Consider the following 27627-nt stretch of genomic DNA (forward strand, 5'->3'; position numbering starts at 1 on the left):
GGCGCCCCAGTGCACAGCTCCTCCTCACCGGCTGGGTGCGTGAACCGTAGGCGTGCCTATTCCCGCACGACCCGCAATTTCGCGGCCGGCAGGTTGTGACGATGCACAACCAGCGCGATTTCGTCTTCTTCCGCCACCACCGGTACATCTTTGAGCAAAAGGAGGAGCGGGGGCAGGTCTCGGCGCGGCTGCAGGAGCTCGGCCCGCGCTTCACGCTGCGGCTCAAGTCTCTCCAGCTTGGCACCTTCGATACGCAGCACGGCGAGTACGAGTGGAAGCACAAACCGGAGCTCGACACGAGCCGCAGGCGCTTCCACGTATAGACGGCCCGCCATGTGTTTTACCGCCCGGGTGGTTGTGGTTGAGAGGGGAAATTTGGGAATGAGTGATGAGCATAAATAAATAAATAGAGCAGACATCTCCAGGAGAGATGGGCGACGCACGAACACATAGAGCAGACATCTCCAGGAGAGATGGGCGACGCACGAACACACACCCCCTCGTCTACTCGGCTTGTTGTGCGAGTATATGGGCCAAAAGCGTCGAAAATGTCCCAAAAAGCGTGTCTCGAGTTTGTTGCAGCTCCGCAGCCTGCGCGCGCTGCCGGGACGCACCGCTCGCGCGTTCGGCACACTCGGTGGACCCCACCGAGTGTGCCGAACCAACGGGAGTGAGTAGGCTCGACGCCGTACTCGAGATGGAGCTGCAGAAAGTACGCCGCCGAGCGTGCCACCGACGGCGTCCCGGCGGCGGTGATGGAGTGTGAGACCTGAGGCTGCGGAGGTGACGCCTGAGGTACCAGTCCGTGCACAGCGACTCAGCCGGCGACCGCCACGGGCTCAGACGAGACTTGTCGACGCGTTCCGGCTCAGCTTCACCGTGGTCATCGGGCGTCTGTCGACGTCAGGACCACCCATACAGCTCGCGGGTTTGAGGTCGCAAGAGCCAAGATGGTGGCGTTTGGACATCCCAACCATCACACAAGACAGCCTGTAGGTGGTGGCGGGACGGCGCAGTGTTTGTGGCACTCGGCAGTAGGCACCCGCGGCACGGCCCCGCTGTCGGCTCTCGCTGGCTGCGGAACCGGCCCCAGAGGGGGACGGTCCGGGCGAGTGTGGCAGCTCCTGCGCTAGTCTGGGCACCCTCTATCATAGCACTACTGATCCCGGTCATTAGAGCTGCCAGGGATAGCGTCAGGAGCCTATAGGAGTCAAAACCCCTCATATTTGAGACATCGTGGCCCATATATACTCGCACAACGAGCCACTCGGGCGGCATCGTGGGTGAGACCCTGGGCAGTCAGAGAGGCTGACAGTAAGTGGCGGGCTGAGAACTCGGGCCTCTCCCGACCCGCCATCGCTGCCTAAGGGAGGATCCTATCGGCCACTAGACCTGACAGATCAGAGGCGCACACCGCGCCCTGTCCCAGCTCCCCCACTCCTCACACTGGGTTTGCAGTGCGCGGCCTCGCCACCTCCCTACCAGGGCAAACCCCCTCTCTCCCCCTAGGTGCTGCACTTGACGTCCATAGAAGGCGCGCGGCAGAGGCGGGAGGGAGGCGGGGAGAATCTAGCTCGCTCTGGCAGGGAGGCAAGGGTGTGATAGAGTGTTTTGGGTGAGAACAGGCGGAGTGTGTATGCCTGTACGCGATTGGGAGAGCACTCGTGACGAGGCATGGTTAGGCGAGTGGCAGTCGCTAGTGCGGACTTGCTAAGTCGTGTGTGCTCCCTTTTGCTTGCTAAGACTGGAACAATCTTTCTTTTTTTGACGCACGAACACACTACACAGAGGGACAGTGCGCACCCCGCCCCGCTCGCAGGGCGTGCAGCACACAGCGGCAACACAAGACATATCTACGCTGTGCGCCTCCTCGGGATTTCTGGGGAGGTAGAAGTGATGAGCAACCTCTGTGCGATTTGAGCCCGTTTTCTTCAAACTGAAGTTGCCCTCGCGCACAGCAGCGCCGGAAGCGCGGTGCAGCCTGCTCCCGCATCATTCGACTCGAGGTGGCAAAGTAAGGAATGGCATGCAACGCATCATGGGCGCTGACGGCCGAGGAGGCCGCCAAGCGCCTCGACGTCGACCTCTCCGTCGGCCTGGATCGCGCCGAGTCAGAGCGCCGGATCGTCCTGCACGGCCCGAACGCCATCCCAGACGAGCCACCGACCCCGTGGCTCCGCCTCATCCTCGCACAGTTTGACGACCTGCTCGTCAAGATGCTGGTGGGAGCGGCGGCCGTTTCATTTTGCCTGGCAATGGGCGAGGAGGCCGGGGAGCGCCTACATGCTCTCGTTGAGCCGCTCGTCATCGTCCTCATCTTGCTGCTCAATGCCGTCGTCGGTGTGTGGCAGGAGTCGAACGCCGAGCAGGCCATCGAGGCGCTCAAGGCGTACGAGCCCAACGACGCGGAGGTATGGCGCGAGGGGGCGTTGTGCGTCATCGCTGCCTCCGAGCTGGTGCCTGGCGACGTCATCCGCGTCGCAGCGGGCGGCCGCGTGCCGGCAGACTCGCGACTGGTGGCTCTCGAGTCGACAACGCTCCGGCTCGACCAGGCGCTCCTCACGGGCGAGTCGGTGCCGGTGATGAAGGAGACGGCCCCTGTCGCCGACGCCGACGCCGAGATCCAGGCGAGGCACAACATGCTCTTCTCGGGCACCACGGTCTCGTACGGTGCAGGCAAGGCACTCGTCGTCGCGACGGCCGCGTCGACTGAGATAGGGAAGATTGGCGCGCAGGTTGCCCGCCCACAGTCTCTATCCGGATATGTTGTGGCCCCGAGGGACCTCAAGATCTCGCGCGAGTGGCTGCGGATAGGTCTCGGCGACGGAGACGGCCGCCTCGCCGCTGAAGGCCCCCCCCTTGGCCCCCCCCCCCCCCCCGCCCCGCGCGCGCGGTCTCACTACATCTCGGCGAATTCTGCTCGCAAGGTCAAGCTCGACGAGTTCAGCGCGCTGCTCACCAAGGCGATCGCCGCCATCTGCATCCTCCTGTGGCTGCTAAACATCCAACACTTCACAGACCCGATTCACGGGTCTGCCGTGCGTGGGGCCATCTACTACTTCAAGATCGCAATCGCCCTCGCCGTTGCCGCCATCCCTGAGGGTCTTCCCGCCGTCGTCACCACTTGCCTCGCCCTCGGCACCCGTCGCATGGCGGCCAAGAATACCATCGTCCGATACCTGCCTTCGGTGGAGACCCTCGGCACCACGGCGGTGATCTGCTCCGACAAGACGGGCACCCTCACGACGTCGCAGATGGCGGCACGCTGCGTGCTTACGCTCTCGTCGAGCGGCCAGCCGCGTCTCACCCGCTGCCACGCCACCGGCTACGATCCGACCGCCAATAAGCTCCTCGCTGCGCGCGACGCGCGCGCCTCGAAGGGCGGCGAAATGGCCGCAGCCGAGGAGCCCCTTTCAGAGGCGGAGCGACTGTCGGAGCCGCTCGCATCGGTGGGCGCGGTCTGTGCGCTCGCCAACCTCGCACACCTGCACCGCGCCTTCTGAGGCGCCGCTCATTGCCCCACCCCAACCTTCTGAGCCCGGGCTTCCTTCTTTGTAGGCGGTACGTGCAGGGCTCATGGACCCATACTGGCGAACCGACCGAGGCGAGCCTCCCGCACACGCGAAACTCTCCCCCTTTCCTCTCTCCACCCATGTCACGTCGGCCCCCGGAGTGTCGCGTCCCAGACACTCCCCCCGCAAACATTTCCCAGATTTTCCCTTGGAAAACACCCCCCCCCCCCCCCCGCCCAGGCGGCGCTCCGCTCGCTCGCCGAGAAGATTGGGCTGCGGGGCGTGCCCGCCGCGGACACGGAGGAGCCAGAGCGCACCTCTGCCGCCTGGCTCCGCCGCTGCACGCCCCTCGCCACGCTGGAGTTTACGCGTGGACGCAGGCCGAAGGCCAGGCTGTGTGCTCGTCTGTGTTGCTTCGCTCTCACGTCACTCTCACGTCTGCAGGTCGATGAGCGTGCTCACCCGCCGCGGCGCTGGGGCCGGCGCGGGCGGCGGGGCCGGCCGCCACTCGCTCTTTGTCAAGGGCGCGCCTGAGTCGGTGCTTGCCCGCTGCACACACGCCATGTTGGGCGGCGGCGCGGTCGTGCCGATGGTGCCAGAGCTGCGAGCTTCGCTGTTGGCGACCGTGGGGGAGCTCGCCGGAGGCAGTGAGGCGCTCCGCTGCCTCGCGTGCGCCGTGCGACACAATCTGCCCGCCGATGTCTCGGCGACACCGCCCTCCGCCTTGGCGGGGTGTCTCGCCGCTTTGTTCTGACGTGGCGCGTTCTCCACGTCTTAGGCGCTTCCGCTCTCGGACCCCGAGCGGCGCAGCGCCGGATCGAGGGGCGGTGAGGTTGCGCTAGTCCGAGGCCCGCCACCCCTGTCTGGCTGTAGGTTTGGGGAGGTCGAGGCAGGCCTCACCTTTGTGGGAGTGGTCGGAATCCATGACCCCGCACGGCCGGAGGTGGCCGCCGCCATCACGCAATGCGCAGCTGCGGGGGTGCGCGTGGTGGTGGTCACAGGCGATAATAAGCTCACTGCGGAGGCAGTCGCACGGCCAGCAGCTTCGGGCTGGGACGCCTTCTTCCGCGCCTCACTCTCTACCCGCCGTCCGTCATAGGCGCTTTGCCGGCAGATTGGGCTGATGCAGGGCGGCGCAGAGAGTGCTCTCGCCACCGGCGGCACCAGCCGCGGTTGCGGCAGTGACGGCGGCGAATGCTCGAGCAGCCGCAGCTCGGGCGAGGAGGGTGCCGGTGGGTCCAGCGGTTTGAGCGGCGGCTTGACGGGGCGGGAGTTTGCTGCGCTGGACTATGAGGCGCAGTTGCGGGCGGTGGCCGAGTGCAGTCTCTTTGCGCGCACCGAGCCCGCGCACAAGCTGCGGCTGGTGGAGCTGCTGCAGCAGCAGGGCTACGTTGTCGCGATGACGGGCGACGGCGTCAACGACGCGCCTGCGCTCAAGAAGGCCAACATCGGCATCGCCATGGGGTCAGGCACTGCAGTCGCAAAGACGGCGTCCGATATGGTCCTCGCCGACGACAATTTCGCTTCCATTGTCGCAGCGGTGGAGGAGGGGCGCGCCATCTTTTCAAACACGAAGGCCTTCATCCGCTACCTCATCTCGTCAAATATCGGCGAGGTGGCGTGCATTTTCCTCACTGCGGCGCTCGGTGCCGCGAGGGTGGCTGTGCAACACCCTGCCCGTCCGCCCTCCGACCCCAGCCCGCTTGCTACCACAGGCATGCCCGAGGCCCTCGTGCCCGTGCAGCTGCTCTGGGCCCTCTTCCCCGGCGCTTGCACCGTTCCCCGTGTCATGGCCATGACGCGTCATGACAAGCAATAGGTCAACCTCGTCACCGACGGGCTGCCCGCCACTGCCCTCTCCTTCAACCCTCCCGATGCGAATGCGATGCGCCAGCCCCCGCGGCCTCTGTCGGAGCCATTCATCGATGGGCCGCTCGCTCTTCGCTACCTTCTCATCGGGCTGTACGTCGGCGTCGCCACCGTCGCGGGGTTCGCATATTGGTTCGTCGGTTTTGAGGGCGGTCCCCAGATAACTCTGCACCAGCTGACACACTTTGGGGAGTGTCCCAGCTGGCCCGTTTCCGACGGCGTCGATTGCGCGGTCTTCACTTCATTGCGCCCACGCACCGTCGCGCTTTCGGTGCTCGTCACCATCGAGATGTTCAACGCGCTCAACGCCCTCTCGGAGAAGGCGCGCCTGCCGCTCGAGCCTTGCTCGGACCTTGCTCGGCCTCGCTCGCGCCCCTCAGCCGTTCCGTGGGCTGCTGCGTAGGAGTCCCTGCTCGCCTTCCCGCCGTGGCGCAACCCGTGGCTCGTCGGCGCGCTCGCGCTCTCGTTCGCGCAGCATTTCGCCATCCTCTATGTCCCCGCGTTCAACCACGTGTTCGGAGTCGCACCCATCTCGTTCGCTGAGTGGAGGCGCCGGCCCGTCTCGGCATGGCCCCATCTAGCCTCGTTTTGCTCTCAACCCTGCCGCTTCGCGATCTGCGCAGGCTCGTCCTCGCCGTCTCGGTGCCTGTCGTTGCTCTCGACGAGTGCATGAAGCTGCTCGCGCGGCGCGGCCTCTCTAGCAGCAGACCCCTCCCCTCCATCAGCGCGTCGCTCGCGCACCACGCCGGCTACACTCCAGTGGCCGTGGAGGAGGAGAAGCGTGTCTGAAGGGGGGGGGGGGGAGGCTCTCCTTTTGGGCGGGCGGGCGGGCGGCGGGGGGGGGGGGGGGGGGGGAGTGCTAGGTGCGCGGACCACGTGGCGCGGCCACAATCTGGTGGTCGGAGCTCCGTCGCGGGGCGCGACGACCCCCTTTTTGCGTTTCGCGCGCCGCGATGCCCGTGGTAGACGCGCAATAGTGAGAGAGAGTCGAGACCAAACACGAATATACGTAAATCGTACACATATTCATAGTATCAGAGCTGTGCTGGCTGCTGAGGCCTGAGCCTAAGGCCCCACCCAAGGGCTCTTTTTTTCATATTAAGACACATATATACGTGGCTGGGTTCACAGCGATTGTAGGAAAATTGGGGGAACACTTGACGGTCGCGTGTGGAGTTGAAACTCCGGAGTAAAAATTCGAACGCGTTCTCTCACGGTGACCAAAAAATGTCCACCTCAGAGGCACCTCCGGAGGCAGGCCGCCGCACGCCGGCGACACAGCTCCAGCTGTCGAACTGACCCGCAGCTCCTCTCAGAGCGGGAACTGTGACGAAAGTTGACTGAGGCGGTTGTCAGGAATCATCATACGGATCACATGGTGGCTCTCTCATGACGGGAGACCGCCCGACCACTCCTGGGTGGCACTGCCACCGGTGTCGCTCGACGTCCTGTCGACAGCGTGCCGACAGCGACACAGACCATGTGGGACGCGTCGAGTATCGACCTCTACTGCTTACCCAGCCTTCGAGTGTACCATGGCTATGGTCCCACACCTACTGGTGTCCACCTCAGAGACCGCAGGAGGTCATGAGGGTCGATGGGAGTGCCAACCCCACAATGCCTAAAAACCCAGCCCCGGGGTTCGTCACGCGGTTTTGCCCTGTGTTAGTGCTAGCACGCGCCGTTCCGCACCTGTGTCGAGCCTCTCTTGCGTACATTCCCGTAGGAGGATTTTGGCCGTTCTGTGTATCTCGAGACCTCGAGAGAAGGCCGCCCGAGAAGGGCTCCCCGAGGGCCCAAGTCAAGAAAATTGGCTTTCTTTCTTGTGCGTGGTGTACCTGTGTTAGTGCCAGTGCGCGCCAGTCCCGTGCCCAGTGTTGTGCCAGGGAGTTTTGCTTCGCATTTTGACCGCGCAAGATATAAAGGGTGGCTAAGGGCTCTGCCCGCAAGGCGCCCGCATCGCCGTCCCCCATCGCAGACGCGGTACCATTGACAAATCTGCATATACCCCACACGAACAAATAGCAAAATCCGGATTAGAGGCGAGAAAAAAGAATTGCGAGCCGGCAAGAGAGCCGGCTGCAGCCGATCAGGGTGGAGCTGGGGTGGAGGCCGACGTGGAACGACCCGAGAATTACATACCATGGGCCAGCAGCTCGAACTGACGGTCGTGGTGCCAGCGTTCGACGAGGCTCCCAACATCGAGCCCCTCACGCGCCGTCTGTTTGCGGCTACACGCAAGGCATGCGTGCGCGCCGAGCTCATTGTCGCCGACGACGAGTCGCCCGGCTCCGCAGCGACGGCGGCTGCGGTGGCCGCGCTGGCAGCCGAGGGGTTCGAGGTGCAGCTCCTCGCACGTAAGCGCGGGGAGGGGCGCGGGCTCGCATCCGCGGTGCTGAATGGCTTCGGCGCCGCTGCGGCGCCGGTCGTCTTGTGCATGGATGCCGATTTGCAGCACGAGCCCGAAGCTGTGCCGGCGGTGGCGAGGCCGGTCCTCGACGGCGACGCGGACTTCGCGGTTGGGTCGCGCAACGTCGGGGGCGGTGGTGTCGGCTTCGAGTGGTCGCTCTTACGGCGTGCCATCTCCCACGGCGCCACTCTCCTCGCGGTCCCCCTGTCCGGCTCATCGGACCCCATGTCGGGCTTCTTCTGCCTGTCCAAGGAGACGCTCGCGCGCGGCGCGGCGGCGGGCATCAAGACGAAGGGGTTCAAGATCGGGCTCGAGCTGATGGTTCGCTGCCGCTGCACACGCGTGCGGGACGTGCCAATCACTTTTCGGGACCGGCTGGCGGGCGAGTCGAAACTAACGATGAGGCAAAACATAGAGTACGTGCTTCAGCTGGCGGACCTCTACGTCTTCAAGTTCGGGCTCCTCCCCCTCGTGCTCCCCCTAGCCGCCGCCCTCGCCGCCCTCGCCCTCGCCCTCGCCCTCGCAGTCCGCGCTATGGGCTTGCATTAGCTGGGCGGAGTCTCTCTTCCGCTCCCTCCCTCTCACTCTCGACTCTCTGGCGGCGGCCGCCGCCGCCGCCGTCCGCTTCCTCGCTCGCTCGCTCGCTCGCTCCTGCTTGCAGCTTGGCCTCGTTGTAATCGTGAGCTGCCAGCGCTCCTTCCTTAGGGGGTTGCAGATGACGGTCGGGGCTCGTTCCGCCGCCTCGTGGAGGGGGGAAATGTTAATAAGATGGTAGATCAAATTACTTGAAAGCCTGTCGGCATTCACGTTGTCCCGCGCACAAGGGAAAAAATATCGCGCCGCGCATTAGCACTACGCGCGCACGCAAGAAGTGGGCGCGCCCGGCGCCCCCCCTGCCTCTCCCGTCCCAAATCCCGCGGGCCCTGGAGCAGGGCAAACTGCCCCACGCCCCCGTCGCCCCTCCTCGCTCGCCCAGCTTCCACGCTCTCTGCCTCACGGCGCCCGCCTCGCACGAAGCGCGGCACTGACTGAAACAGCGCCCGCAGGCGGCTGCTGTCCCAAATGCCGCCTCGCAAGCGCGCCGCCGCCACCGCAAAGTCGCCGTCCAAGCCAGCATCCAAGGCGCAGAAGAAGTCCAGGAAGGGAGCAGAGGCGGCTGAGCCGGACGTCGCCGTCGTCTCGACGGGGCGCGGGCCGCGCACGGCGGCTGAGGTGTGGGGAAACGCCGAGTACGTGGAGGACGGGGTGATGGGCGCGGCCGGCTTCGCAAAGCTGTGCGAGGCACTCGAGCTGAAGGAGATGTCCTTCGAGGCTTGCTTTCTCAACCACCTCCTCTCGCCGACCGTCGACAACATCATGGTCGTGTGCAAAACAAAGGCTGAGCTGCAGCGCTGCATGGAGGGCCTCGGCTGCAGCACGCTGCAAGAGGTTCCGGCCAAGCTGCGCGCGCGGCGGCAGGTGATTGAGAACTCCTTTGGCACGGCCGACTGGAACCGCTTTTGGAAGTGGCTCTTTGAGATGGGCAAGGCGATCCAGGCGCTCAAGGTGAGCGCGCCGTCAAGCTCGGTGCGAACGGTGCCGCTCGACGAGGGCCTCCAGCTGATGGATGCGTCGCTCGGCGCGTGGTGGCTGTTCCCAAAGCTGCGCCAGTTCTCGGCGTCGGTCCACGGCCAGGCCTTCACCAAGGATTTGTGGCTGCAGATTGGCCGTTTCGCAAATCTCACCGCCGTCGGCGTCGTGCTGCGGGACCTGAGCAACTATGACGACGACGCGGCGGGCGGAGGCAACGCGTGGCCGTGCTTCATCGATGAGCTGGTCGAGTGGGTGCAAGGCGGCGGCGGCGAGTGAGGCCAGGAACTGAGAGGCCGCGCTCGCTCTCCGCTGAGACGTGAGAGAGAGCGCGGCGAGAGCGGGGTCGCCCACCGCCCCCCCCCGCGCCACGCCATCCGCGGTCTTTGTGCAGGGTCCGTTTGTGTGTGTCGGGGGGGTCGGGGTGCGTGTGACTCTGTGTGTGACTCGGTGACGAGCGGTATACCACGCGTGTGAAGCTCGGTCTGACAATTATATTATTATAAAAAAAATTGTTCCAGTCTTAGCAAGCAAAAGGGAGCACACACGACTTAGCAAGTCCGCACTAGCGACTGCCACTCGCCAATTATATTATTATAGAGACGCAAGAAAGTAGAAACCGCAAAGCCCCACATGCATATCCCCCTGCCCCCGCTCGGGCTCAGCTCCGAAATGCGAAAAGCGAAAACGAGCCCAAGAACTATTGCCAAACACGAGACGGCATCAAAATCAAAAATCGAAGCCCGCTCTCCCCGGAGCCCGGTACGCGGTAGCCCGGTTAACCCGCTCACGCCTCGGCCTCTGCTCGCGCGTCGACGACGCACATCATCCGTGCGGAAAGGAATTGTCCGCCACCCACGCGTAGCTCGGAGGCGCCTCAGCGACAATCGTGCGCGGCGTGGCGCTGCCGCCGATGCCGATGCCGTGACACCCGTCGCTCGCGGGCGTCTCGACCTGCAGCCGCAATCTGTGACGGAAGCGAGCCGGGTCGTTGCAGAGGAGCAGCCGCATCGCGTCGTTGACCTCACACAGCCGCTTCAGCGGGCAGGTGGATGCGAGGCAGGACGCGCGCAGCGAAGTGGCGAGGGGCAGTCTGCCAGCGAGCCAGAAACTGCAGCAGCGGGAGAGTGGTCAAGGTAGGTTGGAGGTGCGGAGGAGGGGGGGGTTCTGTCGCCTGAGCGCCGCGGCTTCAGCCGGCGGAGACTCGTCAGACTGCCACAGCGGGTGGCACCTACGCGGAGGTGTTGCGTGTCGGAGGCAACCACTGGCGATGGCAACACTCTGACGGGCGGCGCCGAGGGTCACAGAGCGGTCCAAGGCCGAGCTCGTCGTCGAGGTGAGAAGGCTCGAGCGAGAAGGCGCGCTGCTCCACGCCGCGCTCGAGGAGGTCGCGTGCACGCTGCGCCTCATCGTGCACCCTCTCCTCGCGCGCAGGTGACAACATAGGGTCGTCATCCACAGGCTCAAAGTTCGAGATGGAAGCGCCGCCCTCGCCTCCCTCAGCTAGGGAGTGGAGTCTTCGTCGGTCGCCGGTGAGGCCGTGCACCACGCCAGACGGCTTATCGCTGAGATGCTGGTCGCAAACCAGCCGCAGCTCCACCGCAATCCTCCCAACCGGTCCCAGCACGGCAATTCTCGAGTCATAGCGCAACGCGGCCGATATTGCCGCAGCAAGAGGAGAGCTTGATAACGTCACAGCTGACCCCGGAAAGAGAACACTTGGGTAACGGACGAGCGGAAGCCTGAGCGTCGCCATACACACGGCGAGACCCAACTCGCTCCGAGAAAGGCCTCGATCTTCTTCGGCAGCAGCTGATCCTGCTGATCGCCGTGGCCCAGCCTGCCGTAGGTTCCTCTGCCCCAGCTCCGTCCCCCGGCGATATATCGATAGGGCTTCGGGCGCTCGTTGTGTGATGAAAAGCCGCGAGTATTTCTTTTCCATGATTGCGAGAGGAATCGCGAGAGTCGACGACCGCGAGGTTTAGGTTTGTTGTTGGCAAATCAAGACAAAGCGAGGTGGAATGAAGGTCGGTGCGAGAGTGACCGACACCGAGTGAGAGAGTGAGGGAGGGAGAGAGAGTAGATAGAGAGCGAGATCGGCCCAAAATGCCGGGTAGGAGGGGTCTAGGTTACCTCTACCTCTGAGGGCCGGCGGCCCTCTTACCGTTACCTCTGGGCAGCCGTTCGAGGCAGCCGTCGAGGCAGCCGTGGGCCCTTTACCTCTGTGAAGTAGGCCGTGATTTACCTGTGTGCGTGATCTCGAGTGGGGGATCTCGAGAGAGGGAGATTTTTGAAGACCAACAAGAAATCACCACGGCTGATCTCGAGTGATCTCGATGTGATCTCGATACTAAGCTCTAAGTTCTAAGTTAACGATAGAGCATCTGCGATTTTCACTCGCCGGCTCATGGAGAAGGAAAAATTAAAATGCCCTGAGGCACGAGTGTTTCTGAGATCAGCTTAGGTGAGTGGCAGACATTTCAAAAAATGGGCGCCGCCACACTTTCAGAATGGAGGCAAACGCAACGCAGGGCTCAGCTGTGCCCAGACCAAGTCGATTTGTACCAAAGTTGGTAACTGTGAGTTGGTAGACAGTGCCAAAACCATGGAATCGAAATGGCTCTTAAATTCGCGCACCTGGTGTCCGCACTGCCGCATGGTGCGAGCCGCCACTCATAACCTCATAAGAAGGTCTCCGCTGCGATGCTTCTGCTGTCTGCGTCAATGCAGCAACCCATCGAGCGCGTCACTATGACCTGACCCCTCTGATAACCGACGCCGCAAACGGCAAGCCTGCGTCCGTGTTGCATATGTTCTCCAGTCATGTTCGCATTGCGGTGGATGCCAAATTCGAGCCACTTGAGCAATCATGCACAATCAATGCGCCGAAGAACTGAGACGCAGATTCTTTGCACCGGGTCAGCAGGCAGGCAGTGCAAGGTCAAGTGGTCGCGGCACTGGTCATTCGCGATGCGGTAGGCGATGCGATCAGCCGCCGGCAAGCGGCGGTGAAGCCTGGTCACGGGCAGGCGCGCCGCAGGCGAAGCGCTCTCGCGGGGCCTTCCGTCGGTCCCATGGTCGTCCCAACCTCGAGCCCTCGGCGGGCACGTTCACGGGCGTCCCTCACCTGGGCTCCGTTTACCTCTACCTCCGGCGGTCTGAGACAGGTTTACCTGCCGCCCCCTCCCCGCCAGCCTTACACCTACCCCCCGCCCCCGGCCCCGCCCTCCGGCTCCGGCCTCCCCCGCTCCGCGCTCCGGGCAGCGAGAAGCATTACCAAAACGCAAAAGAACCGGCCAGCTCGTCGTGAGTCTTTCCGTCGCTGCTATGCCCGACCCCATCGAGCTCGTCGAGCTAGCCATCGCGCAGCGCGAGCGTGGCACGATGCACCCGTCGATGGACAGCTATGACGGCGCAATGGCACAGACCTGGGGAGGACCGCCGCCGCGCTGGTACCCGGCGGCGTTGGAGCAGTGGCCGTCGCGCTTTGCGGCCGCGGCCGGCCGGCGTGCGCTTGTCACCGGCGGCACGGGTGGGATCGGCTTTTACGTAGCCAAGCTGCTCTGCCGCGTCGGTCTCACAGTCATCCTGCCGAGCCGCCCCGACCTGTCCCATGAGGCCGCCTCGGCGGCAGCCGCCATCTCCGCAGCCGTGCCCGACGCAGCGGTGGTGGTGCCCGAGGTTCCGCTCGACCTCGGCTCCTTCGCGTCGGTCCGCGCCTTTGGCGCGCACATGCGAGCGTCGGGCTCCGCGCCGATCGACACGCTCGTCCTGAACGCCGGCCGCGGAGGCTCCTCCTCGGGCGCCAACGCGGCCTCTGTGGACGGGGCAGAGGTCTGCGCCCTTCAGACGGCGAGTCTTGAGCCGACACGCAGCCCTTCAGGCGTGAGAGACCTGCGTCTTGGCAGGTGATCATGCAGGTCAACCTGCTCGGCCACGCGCTGCTCGCCGCCGAGCTGCTGCCGCTCCTCAACCGCTCTGGCTTTGTGCGGGTCGCGGCGCAGTCGTCGGGCGCGCGCTTCAACGCGAGGGAGGCCGACCTGCGCGCAGACCTCGGCAGCAGCCTCGCCGCCGTCGCCCGCGCCTCGCCGTGGGACCAGTACTCAAAGTCAAAAGCCGGGGCGTGCTTGCTGGCGAGCGCGATCCAGCGCCGCCTCGCCGCCGCCGGCCTCGACGGCGCCGCAGTGGCGAGCGACCCGGTGCTGTGAACAGCGTCTGTTCACACCTGAAGCTGTGAATAGGCGCCGCAGTGGCGAGCGACCCGGGCCTCGCCGCGACGGGAGTCAACGTGCAGCACGACCTCGCCGCGACGCTGGGCGGCCGGCTGCCAGACACGAAGGCCGTCGCGCCGCACGCCGCCTCGTGTCTCCTCTCTTCTCCCCTCTTCTCGCCTCTCGGGCCGCGCGGCCTCGTCTCGCCCCCGCCTCGTGCCGCCCACCGCGACCTCGCGCCCTTGCCGCCCAGGCGCTGCACGACGCCGCCGCCCACCACGCGGCCGACGGCGCCCTCCCCCTCGCCCTCGCCGCGCTGTCGGGCGCGCGCGGCGCCTTCTACGCGACGGCGGGCCGGCGGGCGCGCTCGCTCGAGGAGGCGGCGCACGAGGTGCGGGCGCCGTTCCCGCGCGGCGACCCCGCCGGGTGGGGGGAGGAGACAGTCGAGGCCTTTTGGGCGCGGTTGGGCGAGGCAACGCCTGGGCTAGTCGAGGCGTGGGCCGCGGGCAGCCGGCACGAGCAGGACAAGGGCGAGCTGTGACGCGAGCGAGAAAGATAAGAGTTAAGAGAGGGCTCGTCTGGAAGAAAAAAAACGAGCGACATCATACACCATGGAGACCAACAGCCTTCCCCAGCGGTGTGGAAAGCGGCAGCGCAGCGCCGGGGAATCCCGCCCGAGAGACGGGAGGGCAAACATGGGAGACGGCTAACAGTTTGGCTAACAAACAAAACAAAGAGGGCCGACTGCGGCTCAGAGCATTCCTAAGGACCCACCCACCGCGCATAGGCGCGCAGGCGAGGGTGAACTGTCCGAGAGGGGCGGCACTCTCGTCGTAGAGGCTTAACTCCAAGTGAGTCTGCGGCCCCGCGTAGCTCGTTTCGTATGACGACGTCGAGTCCGGCGGCGAAGCGGACCGAGGGCCGAGGAACGAGGCCACCTGCAGCTCGTAGCAGCGACCCTTGGCCAGCATGCTCCTCACTCGAGCTTGCCCGCGTGAACGGGGAGAGCAGCCGGTCGCGCTCAAACTCCTCGCGGTCGCGCTTGCGCGCCGCGCCGTCGGGGCCGTAGGCGCCGAGCCGGTTCTGCGCCCGCTCGAGCCAGCCGTAGAGCTGAGCGCGGCAGCGCTTGTAGGCGAGCGCCGCGTCGACCGCCGCGTGCCAGTTCTGCCGCGCGCGCATCCGTGCGGGTGGGAGGCGGACGATCCTGGTGCACGGATGGAAGGCGTGCTCCGCAATCTCTGTGGTGGTCGGGACGACGACCTGCTTGAGGGCGCTGCAGCTCGAGAAGGCGCTGGGCTCGATCAGCGTGAGGCTGGCGGGGAAGGTGATGGACGCGAGCTTGTTGTTGTAGGCGAAGGCCGATCTTCCGATGCTGATGAGGCCGTCGGGAAGGCGGATGTGGTTCAGGTCGTGGCACCTGGAGTCGAGTGCGTTGGTATTGAGGAGGAGAGACAGACGTGTAATATGGAACGCACGAGACTGTGTTTGGCACACGCGCGCACCAGAGGAAGGCGCTCTGCTGGATGCGCTCCAGACTGGCGGGAAGGCGGATTTTCCTGAGTCTGTAGCACCCGCAGAACGTGCCGCTTCTGATCTCCTTGAGGCCGGCGGGAAGGACGATGGACCTGATGTCGCAATGCTGGAAGGCGTACTGTCCAACAGAGCAACCGTCAGGGATGGTTATCGACCGGAGCCCGCTGCAGTTCGCGAAGCTGCTGCTGCCAACATAGACGAGCGAACTCGGGAGTGTGACTTCTTGCAGGCACGCTTTGGAGTAAAAGGCGACGCGAGGAATGTGCGTCGTGCCGTCTGGCACCTCGACGAGTCGGTGGAAGCCGTCCCAAGGCTTTGGGTCAATAGGCGGAGGAGGAGGCTTCTCCGGCCCGAAGAAGTACCTGAACATCTCGGACAGCCTGCGCCTTTGCATTGCGAGACAGGATCAGGTATGAAGCTGCGAGCACTCCGGTGAGGACTCGCTCTCTGAGTGCGAGGACGAAGGCGGCTGAGGCGAAGCTGTTACCAGCCACTGAGCCGCTGGGCAGCGAGTGGCCTGCTTTCTGATTACGAGCACGCCAATGAAAATAACACGATTGCCCCACAGCAGAGCAGGGAAGGCGTTGTTGGGGGGAGGCGTTGTTGAGCATCCCTCCGGGGGCCCCTCTGCGCCGGGGAGGCGTTGTTGGCGGCTAGGACGCAAGCGTCCGTCGCCTTTTTCAAACTCGGGGCCCACTCCGCTACGCTCCGACCCGAATTTGGAGGGCCATGAAGTTTAAGGTGGCAGTCCGGGTTTCGCGAGACGGGTGTCGTCCCGCACGATGGCATCACGCTCACACCTGCCGACCGCCGCCACGGCGGCGAGACGCCTTCTCCGCCACCGCAGCGCCGGCCACAGGCCAGCGCTAGGCAGCTACCGGCCACACCGGGCCGGATTTGCCGGTAACCGTCGCCGCACACTCCTACGTCCACGCCGCTGTGACGTCTGGCGACGAGGCGCCGGCCGCCAAGCTTCATCGCCAACGTGGTCGCTGGCTGGTCCTCTCGGCTCGGCCACGCGTCGGCCCAGCTCACACGAGCTCCAGACAGCCACCAGTCGCCGCGCGCAAAGCGTACGGGTCGCCGGCTCCCTGTTGTGCTCTCACGCTGGCCGGCGTAAAACTGTACTGGCAGTTGTCATGCCGTACCCGTCGCGTTTCGAAAGGGAGCCCTCAATCGACGCGTCTACACGCACCGCGCCACCGCTCTCCACAACTGCTACCGTGGACATCAAGCTCCTCGACTCGATCTGCGGCTACGACGGCGCTCTAGCTGCTGGCTCTCGCGAGTGTCTGGCGACCCGCTCAGGCTTGCGAAACGGCCGCCCACGGCGACGTGTTTCGAGCTCGCTGGCCTTCTCCGCGCGGTTGGGCCCGCCCCTAGTCGGGGCCGACCCGCCCAGTCACTGGGCAGCGCGTGCGCCGTCATCCTGGACGACGGTGTGCCGATGCATCCGGGAGGCTCCGCGGGGCTGCTATAGCAGCCTCGGGAGGGTCGAAAATCGAAGCCGGAGCGGCGGACCACGGAAGCTCCACGGACGGTGAGGCGGGCTGTGGTTGGCCCCCCCTGACCGGGTGAGGGAGTGGCGCCCCGGGAGTGCCGCTCCGGCGACGTCTGTGGCCTCCAAGGTACCGTGACCGCGGTGCTCGCTCTCGCGGCCGTCTCACGACCTGCTCGAGACGAAAACTGGAGCGGACGGTGCGACGAACCGCGAGTGGGATGGTCTTCTCCGCCCGGCTGGGGCCGCCCCTAGTCGGGGCCGATCCGCCCAGTCACTGGGCAGTGCGTGCGCCGGCGTTCTGGACGACGGTGTGCTGGTGCATCCGGGAGGCTCCGCGGGGCTGCTCTAGCAGCCTCGGGAGGGTCGAAAATCGAAGCCGAAGCGGCGGACCACGGAAGCTCCACGGACGGTGAGGCGGGCTGTGGTTGGCCCCCCCTGACCGGGTGAGGGAGTGGCGCCCCGGGAGTGCCGCTCCGGCGACGTCTGTGGCCTCCACGGTACCGTGACCGCGCCGGCCTCGCTCGGGAGGCTCTTTCGGAGCCGTCGGCCTCCGAAACCGTCGCGTTGCTGCGCCTGGACGGCTTCGATGCTCGCCAAACCCGTCGGCACCGTTCATATACACATGAATTGTGAGTGAACGCGCATTTTTTGGCGATTTCATTCGCATATGCCGAAATGTTAGTTTCGATCTAGTCCTCACGGACACAAAACAGAGGCCTCCTAGCACGGAGAAGCGACTAAGAGTCGCCGACGTGCGAATGAAATCGCCGAAAAATACGCCCGGAATCACAATTGATCCCGTCGACAAGGCGCCCCAATCGCGGAGGTCTGGCGCGGGCGTGGAGGCGAGCATCGACGCCTCGACGGTTGCTCTTCAGAGGCCGTAAACAGGCGCCTGAAAAAGGAGAGAACGCGAGACTGATCACGCGCGCGGAAAAGCCCGAGGGGCGAATCTAAAGTGCCGAGGCGCTTGCTAATCACCCCAGCTAGGGCCACGGAGGCGCTCGCGGCAGGTCTCCGCGCGCGCGCTGGCCGGTGGCAGCTGATCTCGGGCGGCGGGCGGCGGGAATGGGCTCGGGCGGCACCTTTTGCCCTCAAAAGTCGTTCGAGAGTACCGGGTCGCGGCGGGAACGCGCCCATCCGCTCGATGGGTGTCAGGAGTCGATCGCCTGCGCCAGGAGCGAGCACGGGAGTCGTCGCGATGGGAGTCGTAGCGGCGTGGCGCTCGGCTTCGAGAGAGCGACGTGGGCGCGGCGGCGCGGGCGGCCGGTGGGGCGCGTGAGGTCCGCACCTTCGCGACGGGCAGGCTCGATACGGCCGCTGGCCGGGGCGGCCGCTCGACCGGCCGCCGCGGTCGTTCCGGCGGCGGCGTCGGCGTCGGCGTCGCGAGCGAACTGGCTCGCATTCGACGAGCGACCCTCTTCACACAGAACCCGGACTGCCACCTTAAGGTGTTGCTGCGCAAAAGGGGTCGGGGCGCGGGCGCGCGCGCGGCAGGCCGAGAGTTCTTTTTGGAGATCAGACCTTTCGATGGCTCATGCTTTCTATGTCTATCTCATGCTTCATGACACGACACGCGGTGGTGGAGCTGGTGGAGCTGTCAGCTGATCGATCCAAGCGGGTGGGGAGGGGGAGGCATGGCTGGCTGCAGGTCTGCCCGTCGGCCCGGCCTCTGACGTGGTGCTGCCGCTGCATTGGCTGAAGAAGAGAGGTGCGACTTGATTGGAGGCGCTGGAGGCAATGGCGCTAGCGAAGGGAGGTTGGGCCGGGCCGTGAGGGGCTGATGGCGCTGGCCAGCGCGGGGTGTGAGATGTCGTCGCTCGTCGTATACTGCTGGCCCTCGCCCTCGAGTTGCCAGGGCTGTGGGCTGCAGAATTTGCGTCTGTAGCGTCTACGTCTGCAGGCTCTGCAGCGTGATGGCAGGCGGGACTGCGAGGCCGGCGGCAGCGGAAGGAGAGGCTGGGCACGAGCCAGGAACAGGCTGGCCAGGCCCGCAGGTGGCTGCGCTCGGGCGAGGCGCGCGCGCGCATGGCAGGCCGAGCAGGCTCGGCATATATGGTGAACCTCCGATGTCGCGATGGATGGGATGCGGTCATTTCGCTGACGGTCGATATCTCACATGCACACAGACCAGGGGTAGTTGGCGGGGTCATGGGAAGCGTCCGTCGTGAATCGTGTATATACGTGGCGTGTGCTACAGCTCTCAAACGGCTTACAGTGTGATAAAGCCCTCTTCCCCTTTCTCTCTCCCACTCTACAATAGTACGGTAGATATAGTCGCGTGCAAAACGTGTGAACCCAATTGCGGCGGTACGTCTTCCCGATCACCTAGGCATAGGGCGCATACCCCCGGTACCGCTGTCCGCTCAGCCTCAGGCTCTCTAGCCGCGACATTTCGTACGCGCGAGGTAGCCGTAAAGAGGAGGCCCCTGTGTTCCATTACACACTCTTTTGTGTATTACCTCCTCTATTTGCTTTCACGACAGCGCGCGCGGCCCACACGAGAGACGGGGAGAGCGTCCGAGAGAAGCAAGCACATGGGAAGCCGGCACCAACTTGATTCCCGGATCGGCGTCTCCCCCTCCCCCTATGTGCCGCCACCCCCCTCCAATCCGTAATTCCGTAAAATCGCGCGAAAAGCGCCCTAATCGAGCTGGAGAGCGGCCCCCAGCCGCATGGGAGCGTGCCCCAGCTAGCAGGAGGCGTTAGACGTACTTTCGGAAGGACTTTCGGCGACGTCCGTTCCCTTGGACACGTCGACAAATGGCACCGACCGACGCAGCTCAGCATTGTGCTGGAGCGCCTGCTCAACGAACTCGGAATAGCCAACCTCAGTATGTTCGAGACTGTGCTCATGCACGATACAGGCGCGGTGCTCGACGCGATCCGAAGCACCGCTGCAGCCGCAGAGGCTGGTGCGGCGGTTTATGCCAGCTCGGCCACGAGCAATGTTGTTGTGTGCCAAAGCAGCACTGCTACCGCTGGCGCAATCTCTGTTCAGCACGAGGGCAGCATCTCCCGCACTCTCGTCAGCACAGACGCGCAAACCACGCTAAAGGGCTCGGACATCCATGCAGCCGCGAGTAGTGCGAGTGCTGAGATGCTGCTCCGGCAGGAGTTGGAAGAGAAGTTGCGGTCACAGACCAAGGAGCTCGCTTCTGAGCAGCGCTCTGCGAACGCTATGAAGAAGGCGCTCGCGTCGGCGCGGGATGAGCTTGCTGCGGCACAAGAGCTGAGGCGCTCCGACTGCGACAACCTGAGGACAGCGCAGCAGGCTGCTAAACGCGACATCAAAAGCGGCTGAGCGGATGGCCGACCAGGCAAATCATGCAGCTCGAGCTGAGTGTGAGTGGCGTATCGGCGAGATGCGGGCCAAGATGCAGGCCGAGCTGCGCGAGCAGCTCGACGCGCTGCAGATTTCGATGGAGGCAGAGGCGAGGCGCGCTGATGCCGCAGAGGCAGAGAGGTCAAGGCTGTACGACAAGATGGAGGGGATTATGCGCACGCGTGAGGGGTTGATAGACGCACTCGCAGAGGCGCAGCGCAAGCGCGAACAAGTGATTGTTAAGAGATATACGTAGCGTTACAGTCGTACGGTCGTCGACCCTCCCACCGTGTGGGCCGCCCGGACCCCGGAGAGCGCGCTGCGCGCAGCGCTGCGCGAGCATTGGAGAGGCCAGCCCCCGGCTTCTCAGCATGTCGCGAGCGCTGAGTCTCTGCCTGCCTGGTAGCTGGGTGCGGTGGGCGTGGGGGACTCCCTGGTGGCTTTTGGTTACAAATTTACGGATTTACGGATTTACGGATCGACCCCCTCCCTCCCCGTCCCGCGACCCGGCCGTGAGACGCCGATCCGGGAATCAAGTTGGTGCCGGAAGGGGGGAAAGCGCGGCGGGGAGGCGAGAGGGCGCGGGCGGGATCCGGGATGGGGCACAAAAGAGCACATGCACATGCGTACGATGGATCGCGGCCGCGAGGAGGCAGCCATCAAGGCGCACACAAGAGCGGGGGCAGGCGAGGACGGCGGCGAGCGCAGCGGGCGGCCGCCCCACCTCCCCGCGGATAGGGGACGGGTCCGTCAGCTGTCGCAGCTCTTCCACGCCTCCGAGTTGCGGTCGCCGTGAATCGCTCGGGGGGCCGGACCTCTTTTGCCCCGTGTGCCGACACGCCTCTCTCCATCATCTTCAGAGCGCCTCTGAGCTCTGTGTGGAATGGGCGGGTCTCGCGGTCGCGGTCGCGCGGTGTCGTGTGTGTGAACCGGCGTTACGCTCTCGCGTCTCGGCGGACTGGGCGCGCCGGCTGGACACGACGCGCTGCGGAGCTCGCCACCGTGGCTACACGAACTGTTGGTCGGTCGTTTCGCGGTTGACGCGAGTGTGTCCCCTCGTCTAGCAATATTCACCCCACCAAAACGCCCGTGGATCGATTCTGCTCGACGCCGACACTTGAGCCGACGACGCGCAGAAAGTACGACGACCCTGGCGCCGCACGCACGCGCGACGCGCCTTCCCCTCCCCCGGGGGGTCGGCACGTGGAGGCGTCGGGGGCTACATGGTCCGACGACGGTGGCAAGTGCCCCTCGAGCCGGCTTAAGTTGAAGAAGTAACCCCCCATCCCGGCCGCGGCGCGCAGGTCGACGTACGCCCGGTGCCGCGGCTCGGCGAGGGCGATCGACTTGCTAGCCATCGGCAAGCTCGTGTCCTTCAGCCGAGAAATCACCTCGATGAGGCCATAGGCGGCGCGCGACGCGGAGAAGCGCCGCTCGAGGAGCCGGCGGCCGCCGTTGGCGAGGCGGCGCCAAAGCGACGCGTTGTAGTAGGCGTGCAGCGTCTGGCGTGCGAAACTGGCCGGCCTGTCGGCGATCAGCACGTCGCGGCCGTGTACCGCGTGCATGCCATCGGCGGCGACGCTCGTGCAAATGACCGGGACGCCCAGCTGGTGCGCGCTGTTGATTTTGCCCTTGACGCCGGCCCCCCACCGCAGCGGGGCGACCGAGAGCCGCATCCGGCCGTAGAGCGAGCGCAGCTCGGAGAGGTGGCCGTGGACGAGGATGCGAGGCAGTTTGGCGGGATCGCCCGCGTCCGTCCCGTTGAGGGCGAGGACGGCGGGGGGCATCTGGTTTGCTCCGACCACGTGGAAGATAAACCCGCGATCGGCTCGGGCGCGCGGGTCGGAGAGGAGGCGCGGCATGACGTGCGCGGCGAAGAAGAGGACGGCGTCGCGGTTGGGTAGGTGATTGAAGTTGCCCACAAAGACGAGCCCCGACCGCTCGCGGAAGAGCGCCACGGTGGGCGGCGCTGGCTCGTGCGCGTTTGCAATCACAACCACGGGCGGCGCCGAGAAGCCCTCCGCTTGTAGCTCTCGCCGGAGCGCGGCTCGTTCGGCCTCGCTGACGACCACGGCGATTGTGCTCGTCGCGGCAGCCCGTAGCTCTCTCGCGCGCATTCTGGCGTGCTCGGCCGCCGTGGCCGCCGCGCGGCTGGTGGTGGCGGCGGCGGCACCAAAGACAGAAGCAAGCAACTTCGACTCGGCGGCGTGTAGCGCCATGAAGCGTCGGCGCTGCGCCTCGCGCTCAAAGTGGAGGTCGACGGTGTCGAAGACGACGGGGGTGGTTGGGTAGGTGCGCGTCAGCAGCGGCGCCGCCGCCGCGTAGGTGTCGCGCCGAGCGACGATGATGAAATCGTACGGTTCGTGAGCAGCGCCCGCCGCAGACAACTGCGCGAGCGGAGGCAGCACTCGCACTCCGAGGAACTGCAGCAGCCTCGCATAGCGTGCGTGCCGGCCGGCGCCAGAGCGCTGCACCGTTGCGATCGAGACGTGGCAACGCATCGCGAGCAGCAGCTTAAGCAGCGTCATTGTGCGCACCGACCCCGAGTCGCGGTCCGGCTCCGGGAGGATCATGTCCAACCACAGGATGCGGTACGAGTAGAGGCGCGTCGCGGCGACGTGCGTGTATAGCCTCTTCATGGGCGCTCGGCATGCGGTGGCAGCGGGGCAAGCAGGCAAGTGCGAAGCCAGCGCGGCCGTCCACTTGCCGACGAAGTGGCGCCGGTTGCGCGCGACCCGCTTCTCCACCTCCGCGCCAAAGGTGGAGTGCGAGAGATGGAGGACGCGTGCGAGCGGCTGGTAGATGACCCGCAGGCCAGCCTGGCGCAGCGTGAAGGAGAGGTCCGTGTCCTCGTAGTAGCCCGGCGAGTAGTGAACGTCAAACATGCCGCGGCCGACGAAGTCGGTGCGCCGCACCAGCGCGAAGGCCGCAGAGACGTAATCGGTTTCGCGCGCGTAGCTGCGGTCGTGGCCGCCGTTATCGCCGCGGGTCGCGTGCGAGCCCTTGCGGAACCACGCGCCGGAACCGTCGGACCACGCGATCGCGCCAGCCTCCTGGACGACGTCTCCTACGTCCATACCACCCGTACACAGGTTTGGTTCTGGGTGCGCGTGGCAGGTTTCTTGTTGTCGGAGCGCCTTCGCCGATCAGCTGCGCGCCGACGGCACCGACATCCGCCAGCGTGTCAAAGGTGGCGAGCATCGCTGCCAGCGCGCCGCGCGTGACAAAGGCATCGTTATTGACGAAGAGGAGGTAGGTGCCGTTCGCGCGCCTCGCCGCCTCCGTTGTCGCGAGCGTGAAGCCGACAGCCGTAGGGTAGCGCGCGAGCTGGTAACGTATACCATGCGCGTGCGCCAGCGAAGCGAGAACCGCGGGTAGCTCGCCGGTGGAATTGGTGGAGCCGTCATCGACGAGCAAGTACTCGGCGGAGGGCAGCTCGTCGGCGCACGCAAAGAGTGCGCGCATGCACTGTGCTGTCATCGTCTCACCCTCGCGAAAGCTCACAATGACAGAGACGGCCGGGGAAGCTCCTCGCGGCGGCGCGCGTTGGCCGCCGCTGCCTCGACCTGGAGGCGGCTCGCCGCTGCATCGACGGAGCGGCAGGCGCCATGCCGCCTCCTCCACCCAGCTGGGAGGGTTAGAGGCCAACCGAGTGTGCGACTGGAGCGCTGGCGGCCGGAAGCGTGCCGTCCGGGCCCAGTCGGCACGGCTCATCCATGCAGGCTTGGCCACAGCGCCGCCCTCTCCGCTGCCGCCCTCCGCGTCGGCCTCCGCTCCACGCTCTGAGCTTCCGCCCACGCTTTCACTGACGAGAGTGCCCGCGTCCCCGACGAGTCGAGAGGCGGCGGACGTGGCGCCGCCGCGGATGGCATCCTCGTTGACGACGCCACTCTCGGCTTCGCAACACCGCCATGCAAATGTCAGGCGGAGCCGCGGCCAGTCCAATTCGGCTGGCCGTGCCGGCGAGTAGTAGGCACACGAGTCCCGGACGCCGCGAGCTGGCTTCGAGGCAGCCTCACGGCGACTGCGCCCGCCGCCACGGTTGGCAGTCGTGCGTGCGGCGTCGAAGCGGCGCTCAAAGGTGGCTTCCGGCTCGGAGAGCACCTCGTCGAATTCCGCCTTCGGGCCATCGGCTGCAGCGGCGTCGAGCGATCGGCCACCGCTATCGCTGGCGTCGCGGATCAGGAAGGCGAGTGGGCTGCGGGAGGAGGAGGTGGGAAGGGTCAACGGCCTCTCTAAGTCCCATCTCTTTTTGCACCGCCTAGGCTACAACCACCTGCTCGAACGGGTGCCGAGAATTGAACCCGGAGTCAACGCAAGAGGTACCCGAAACCGACCATCGTAGACTATGTGTGACCACTGCGCGAGCAGACGCCGGCCCTCGTGGAGCTCCGTGTCCGGTGGGACTGCTGAGCCAGGCAAAAGGTACAGGCGGTGCGTGAAGTTGGCACCGAGGCGCGACGCTGCGCGGTGATAGCAGCGGCGCGTCCCGGTGAGCTGCAGCTCGGCGTCGATCAGGTGGCGAGAGTGATTATTCGGGCGCTCCGCCGGAAGTGCGAGCCGTGCGAGCTCAAACCGCATGTAGGCTGCCCACACTGACCCTTTGACCATGAGCGTCGGCTTTTGAGCGGTGGCGTTGCACGAGGGCAGCGAGCAAGAAATGGCAGCATTCGCGTACGCGTGGCGGACGCACTGATCCGTGCCTGCCATCCTGTACACACGATCGTCCCACCACGCGGCCACCTGCTGTCGTGGCTGATGCCGTGGCACTCGCTTGCCAGTGCCAGCCAATGCGTTGCTGCCGGCGAGGTGCGCTGGCGTTCGGACGATGGCAGTAGACGCACGGTGCGACACCTCCGTGGCAGTGTGGAAACGGCGCACGACAACAACTGCTAGCAGAGGCAGGCATGTCGCAGATGCAAGCAAGACTCGCTTCATGCGCAACTCGGCAGCGCCCGCCGCCAAGACGCAGGTCGGCCTTCTCAGTCTTCTCAGGTACGGGAACGATGGTGCTAGGGAGTGGAGCGAAGAGGCGCCGGGCGCGCGCACGCCTCCGCAGGAGAGCCGTCCGAAGGAGTGCCGTCGGCCTTTACTTGGGCTGGGTGTGTGCAGCCGCACCCTTTTCGACGCATGAGTGAGGGTTGTGTCTTCTGAGATGTTTGTTTTTGTCTTGTGTGTGTGTGTTCTGTCTCCATCCACGTTTATTTATCGATTTCCGTCTCACAGTAGCGTATTTTGAGCACTGAGAAGGAGAAACGATGGGGGAAAAGAAATGAGAAAATGTGAATTCAACTGAAAATGCAGTTATCTCTTATGAATCCCTCAAACAAAGGCAGTGTTGTATGACTCCGTACCAACACACGCCGGACACTTGATGATGATGATTCCCCGATTGAATGATTCAATCATGAATCAATGATTGATGTGTCCTCAAGACGTTTTTATGCGCGCCCCGAGTGTATGCGGCCACCTCGGCACGATTGGTCCACAGCGAAGCCGGAGCTCACACCTCACAGCTCAGCACAGTCCACAGACCCACCTTATTCTACTCCAGAGCTAGAAAAGACAGTACATTTCCTCAGAGGAACCGGAGAGCGAGCACAAGAGAGAGACTCGTCACACTACGAAAACACGCTATATAAGCAGTAAGCACCGGAAGCGAATCGAGATATATACGCCATGTGTCTTCGCCCTCCCCCGCCCACAAAACCACGCAGCGTCACAAACTCCGCCGAAGTCAGGCAATCTTGGTCTCGTCCGAGAGAAGGGGGAGGGCGCGCCTACGTGGTTTTCACCGTGAGCAGGGGTGTGCACTTGCCGCCTCACACCCTTTACCAGAGAGGAAGCAAAACGTGCATGCAGCCGGCGGCAGCGAGGGAAGCGACAAGCGAGGAGAGAAGCACCACGAGTTTGGGCGTGCCGCGCATCGGGGGCGGCAGCGCAACCTCGGTGAGGAGCAAGCACATCGTGAAGCCGACGCCGCCGAGCAGCCCAACGATGCCAAGATGCCTGTTCCCAACCCCGAATCTCAGAACTCGGTTTCAGACAACCGCACGCTGACGACGCCACGTGCCGCTTGCTCATCCCTGCTGGTAGCGACGCGACGCCGAATCGAGACGCCAGCAGCGACGCGCCGAAGATGCCTAGCGGCTTGCCCAGCAGCAGACCGGCGCCGATGCCGGCTGCCGGCGCGAGCGACGCCTGCGCCAAAGCTGCCGCCGCGGCGCCGGTGGCAGGCGCGCCGAGCGGGACGGCAGTGTTTGCGAGCGCAAAGAGGGGCATGATGCCAAAGGTGGAGAGGGGCGAGAGGCGCACGACGGCGCGGTGGGTGAGCGCCTCCGAGACGCCGGATGGGGCCGTGTGCTGCGCGCGCGTCGAGATGCAGAAAGCGGCGAGCACGCCTGCTCTCACACCGGAAGAAGTGGGAGGAGAGACTCCGTTTGCCAGACCGACGCGGCGGACAAGCTCACCGGCGATGTCTGCGTTGATGCCGGCGCGCAGCAGGCAGTACCACAGAGCCGCTCCCCCAGCGGCGAACGCCTTCAGGTCGGAGGAGCCGGTGCGGCCAAAGGCTGCGAGGCCGGCGGTGACGGCGGCGGCGGCGGCGAGGAAAGGGAGGGAGACGTTGGAGGCGAAGCAAGTGGCCAGGACGAGGATGGCACCTGACAAGAGGGGGCGAATGGCGTCTTGGCTGTCTCGGCTTGTCGCCCTGCCGGCTCGCCGCCATCTCGCGGCGCCGAGGTCATCGACGGTGGCCAGGGTGAGGAGGAAGGCGGAGGCCGAGGGCGGCATGCGCTTGCGGAAGAGGCCTGCAGACAACACGAGAACTCTCGATCGGGCAGTCAGATGTGCATCAGCGTCGATGCGGATGCGCCAGACAGCCGCGTCATCTCTCGGCAGAACTCGGCTGGATCTCGGCTAGATCTCGGCTGGATCGCGCCGTACACAGCCATGGCGAACGCGATGTCGGTCGCCATTGGCACGGTCAGCGCGGCGAGGGATCCGCCGCTGAAGCAGATCGAGACGACGCCAAAGTACACCGCCATCGGGACGAGCATGCCTCCGAGCGCGGCGATGCAAGGCAGGGCCGCCTTGCGCATGGACGCCAGGGAGCCGACGCGCATCTCGATCTTCATCTCGAGGCCGACGATGAAGAAGAAGACCGCCATCAGCCCCTCGTTGATCCACGCTCTCAGTGACAGCGCGTGCCCGCCGATCGCTGGGCCGAGCGGCCGCTCCCACAGGCGCAGCCAGCCCGCGGCGGTCCCTGCGCTGTTGGCCAGCGTGAGCGAGGCGGCCGTCGCCAGCAGGAGCGCTGCGGAGCCAAGTCCGGCCTCCTGCGCTTCGCTAAGCGTCTGCAGCCAGCCCGGCAAAGGGATGTGGTCCTCGACGCGGCCGCCGTCGACCATCGGTGCCTCCACCGCCACCTCGGCAATGCTCGCCTGCATCGCCGCGCCGGGAGCTCCGTCCATTTGCGGTCCGCCAGCAGCGCACAGCGGCAGCGCCCGGCGCAGAGGCACGCGAGCGGGCAGCAGCCGGGCTGCCCCGAGCGATGCCAGTGCCAACAGGATGCTTGTGCTAGCCCGCATCTTTGGTGCCTCTTGTCGCACGGCGGTAGGAAAGTTTTTTTCTTTCTACGATGCTAGCTACCGTTCGGTCGATGTACATATAAAGGCCAAGAGCACCGGTTTGATCTC

General features: G+C 65.2%; 9 protein-coding genes across 9 annotated transcripts; 5 read left to right on the forward strand and 4 right to left on the reverse strand.

Moving 5' to 3' along the window:
- Positions 1-56: 56 nt before the first annotated feature.
- On the forward strand, positions 57-323 carry EMIHUDRAFT_62362 (hypothetical protein; the record flags this gene model as incomplete). Its single annotated transcript, XM_005757687.1, has 1 exon — positions 57-323. A coding segment is annotated over one exon (267 nt), but the record flags the coding sequence as incomplete, so codon positions are not given.
- A 1698-nt stretch (positions 324-2021) lies between these two features.
- EMIHUDRAFT_62350 (hypothetical protein) lies at positions 2022-6054 on the forward strand (the record flags this gene model as incomplete). Its single annotated transcript, XM_005757688.1, has 9 exons — positions 2022-2768; positions 2928-3458; positions 3753-3919; positions 3966-4244; positions 4386-4539; positions 4738-5158; positions 5228-5289; positions 5332-5763; positions 5785-6054. The coding sequence occupies 9 exons, from the start codon at positions 2022-2024 to the stop codon at positions 6052-6054; spliced, it is 3063 nt and encodes a 1020-aa protein (XP_005757745.1).
- Positions 6055-7524: 1470 nt separating this feature from the next.
- EMIHUDRAFT_461963 (hypothetical protein) lies at positions 7525-9972 on the forward strand (the record flags this gene model as incomplete). The annotated part of the gene is made up of 3 exons (XM_005757689.1): positions 7525-8243; positions 8838-9850; positions 9944-9972. 2 exons carry the CDS (start codon positions 7525-7527, stop codon positions 9637-9639), a joined length of 1521 nt encoding a protein of 506 aa, XP_005757746.1. The 3' UTR covers positions 9640-9850; positions 9944-9972.
- A 213-nt stretch (positions 9973-10185) lies between these two features.
- On the reverse strand, positions 10186-11116 carry EMIHUDRAFT_198974 (hypothetical protein; the record flags this gene model as incomplete). Its single annotated transcript, XM_005757690.1, has 2 exons — positions 10186-10471; positions 10641-11116. 2 exons carry the CDS (start codon positions 11114-11116, stop codon positions 10186-10188), a joined length of 762 nt encoding a protein of 253 aa, XP_005757747.1.
- Positions 11117-12660: 1544 nt separating this feature from the next.
- Positions 12661-13447, forward strand: EMIHUDRAFT_351024 (hypothetical protein). Its single transcript, XM_005757691.1, has one exon. The coding sequence runs from the start codon at positions 12688-12690 to the stop codon at positions 13270-13272; it is 585 nt and encodes a 194-aa protein (XP_005757748.1). The 5' UTR covers positions 12661-12687; the 3' UTR covers positions 13273-13447.
- Positions 13448-14275: 828 nt separating this feature from the next.
- On the reverse strand, positions 14276-15474 carry EMIHUDRAFT_433132 (hypothetical protein; the record flags this gene model as incomplete). Its single annotated transcript, XM_005757692.1, has 2 exons — positions 14276-14988; positions 15074-15474. The coding sequence occupies 2 exons, from the start codon at positions 15472-15474 to the stop codon at positions 14334-14336; spliced, it is 1056 nt and encodes a 351-aa protein (XP_005757749.1). The 3' UTR covers positions 14276-14333.
- Positions 15475-19441: 3967 nt separating this feature from the next.
- On the forward strand, positions 19442-19909 carry EMIHUDRAFT_198978 (hypothetical protein; the record flags this gene model as incomplete). The annotated part of the gene is made up of 1 exon (XM_005757693.1): positions 19442-19909. The coding sequence occupies one exon, from the start codon at positions 19442-19444 to the stop codon at positions 19907-19909; it is 468 nt and encodes a 155-aa protein (XP_005757750.1).
- Positions 19910-21000: 1091 nt separating this feature from the next.
- EMIHUDRAFT_198980 (hypothetical protein) lies at positions 21001-24868 on the reverse strand (the record flags this gene model as incomplete). Its single annotated transcript, XM_005757694.1, has 3 exons — positions 21001-22997; positions 23098-24191; positions 24264-24868. 3 exons carry the CDS (start codon positions 24866-24868, stop codon positions 21001-21003), a joined length of 3696 nt encoding a protein of 1231 aa, XP_005757751.1.
- An 893-nt stretch (positions 24869-25761) lies between these two features.
- Positions 25762-27519, reverse strand: NHA1 (NhaA Na+/H+ antiporter; the record flags this gene model as incomplete). The annotated part of the gene is made up of 5 exons (XM_005757877.1): positions 25762-25939; positions 25986-26331; positions 26401-26592; positions 26668-26739; positions 26871-27519. The coding sequence occupies 5 exons, from the start codon at positions 27517-27519 to the stop codon at positions 25762-25764; spliced, it is 1437 nt and encodes a 478-aa protein (XP_005757934.1).
- Positions 27520-27627: the final 108 nt, after the last annotated feature.

This window comes from Emiliania huxleyi (genome assembly GCF_000372725.1).
Source record: "Emiliania huxleyi CCMP1516 unplaced genomic scaffold EMIHUscaffold_9, whole genome shotgun sequence".
In the NCBI taxonomy this organism is placed as follows: Eukaryota; Haptophyta; order Isochrysidales; family Noelaerhabdaceae; genus Emiliania; species Emiliania huxleyi.

Coding starts and splice junctions, on each gene's coding strand:
- EMIHUDRAFT_351024 (XM_005757691.1), top strand. CDS start 12,688: ATGCCCGACCCCATCGAGCTCGTCGAGCTAGCCATCGCGCAGCGCGAG.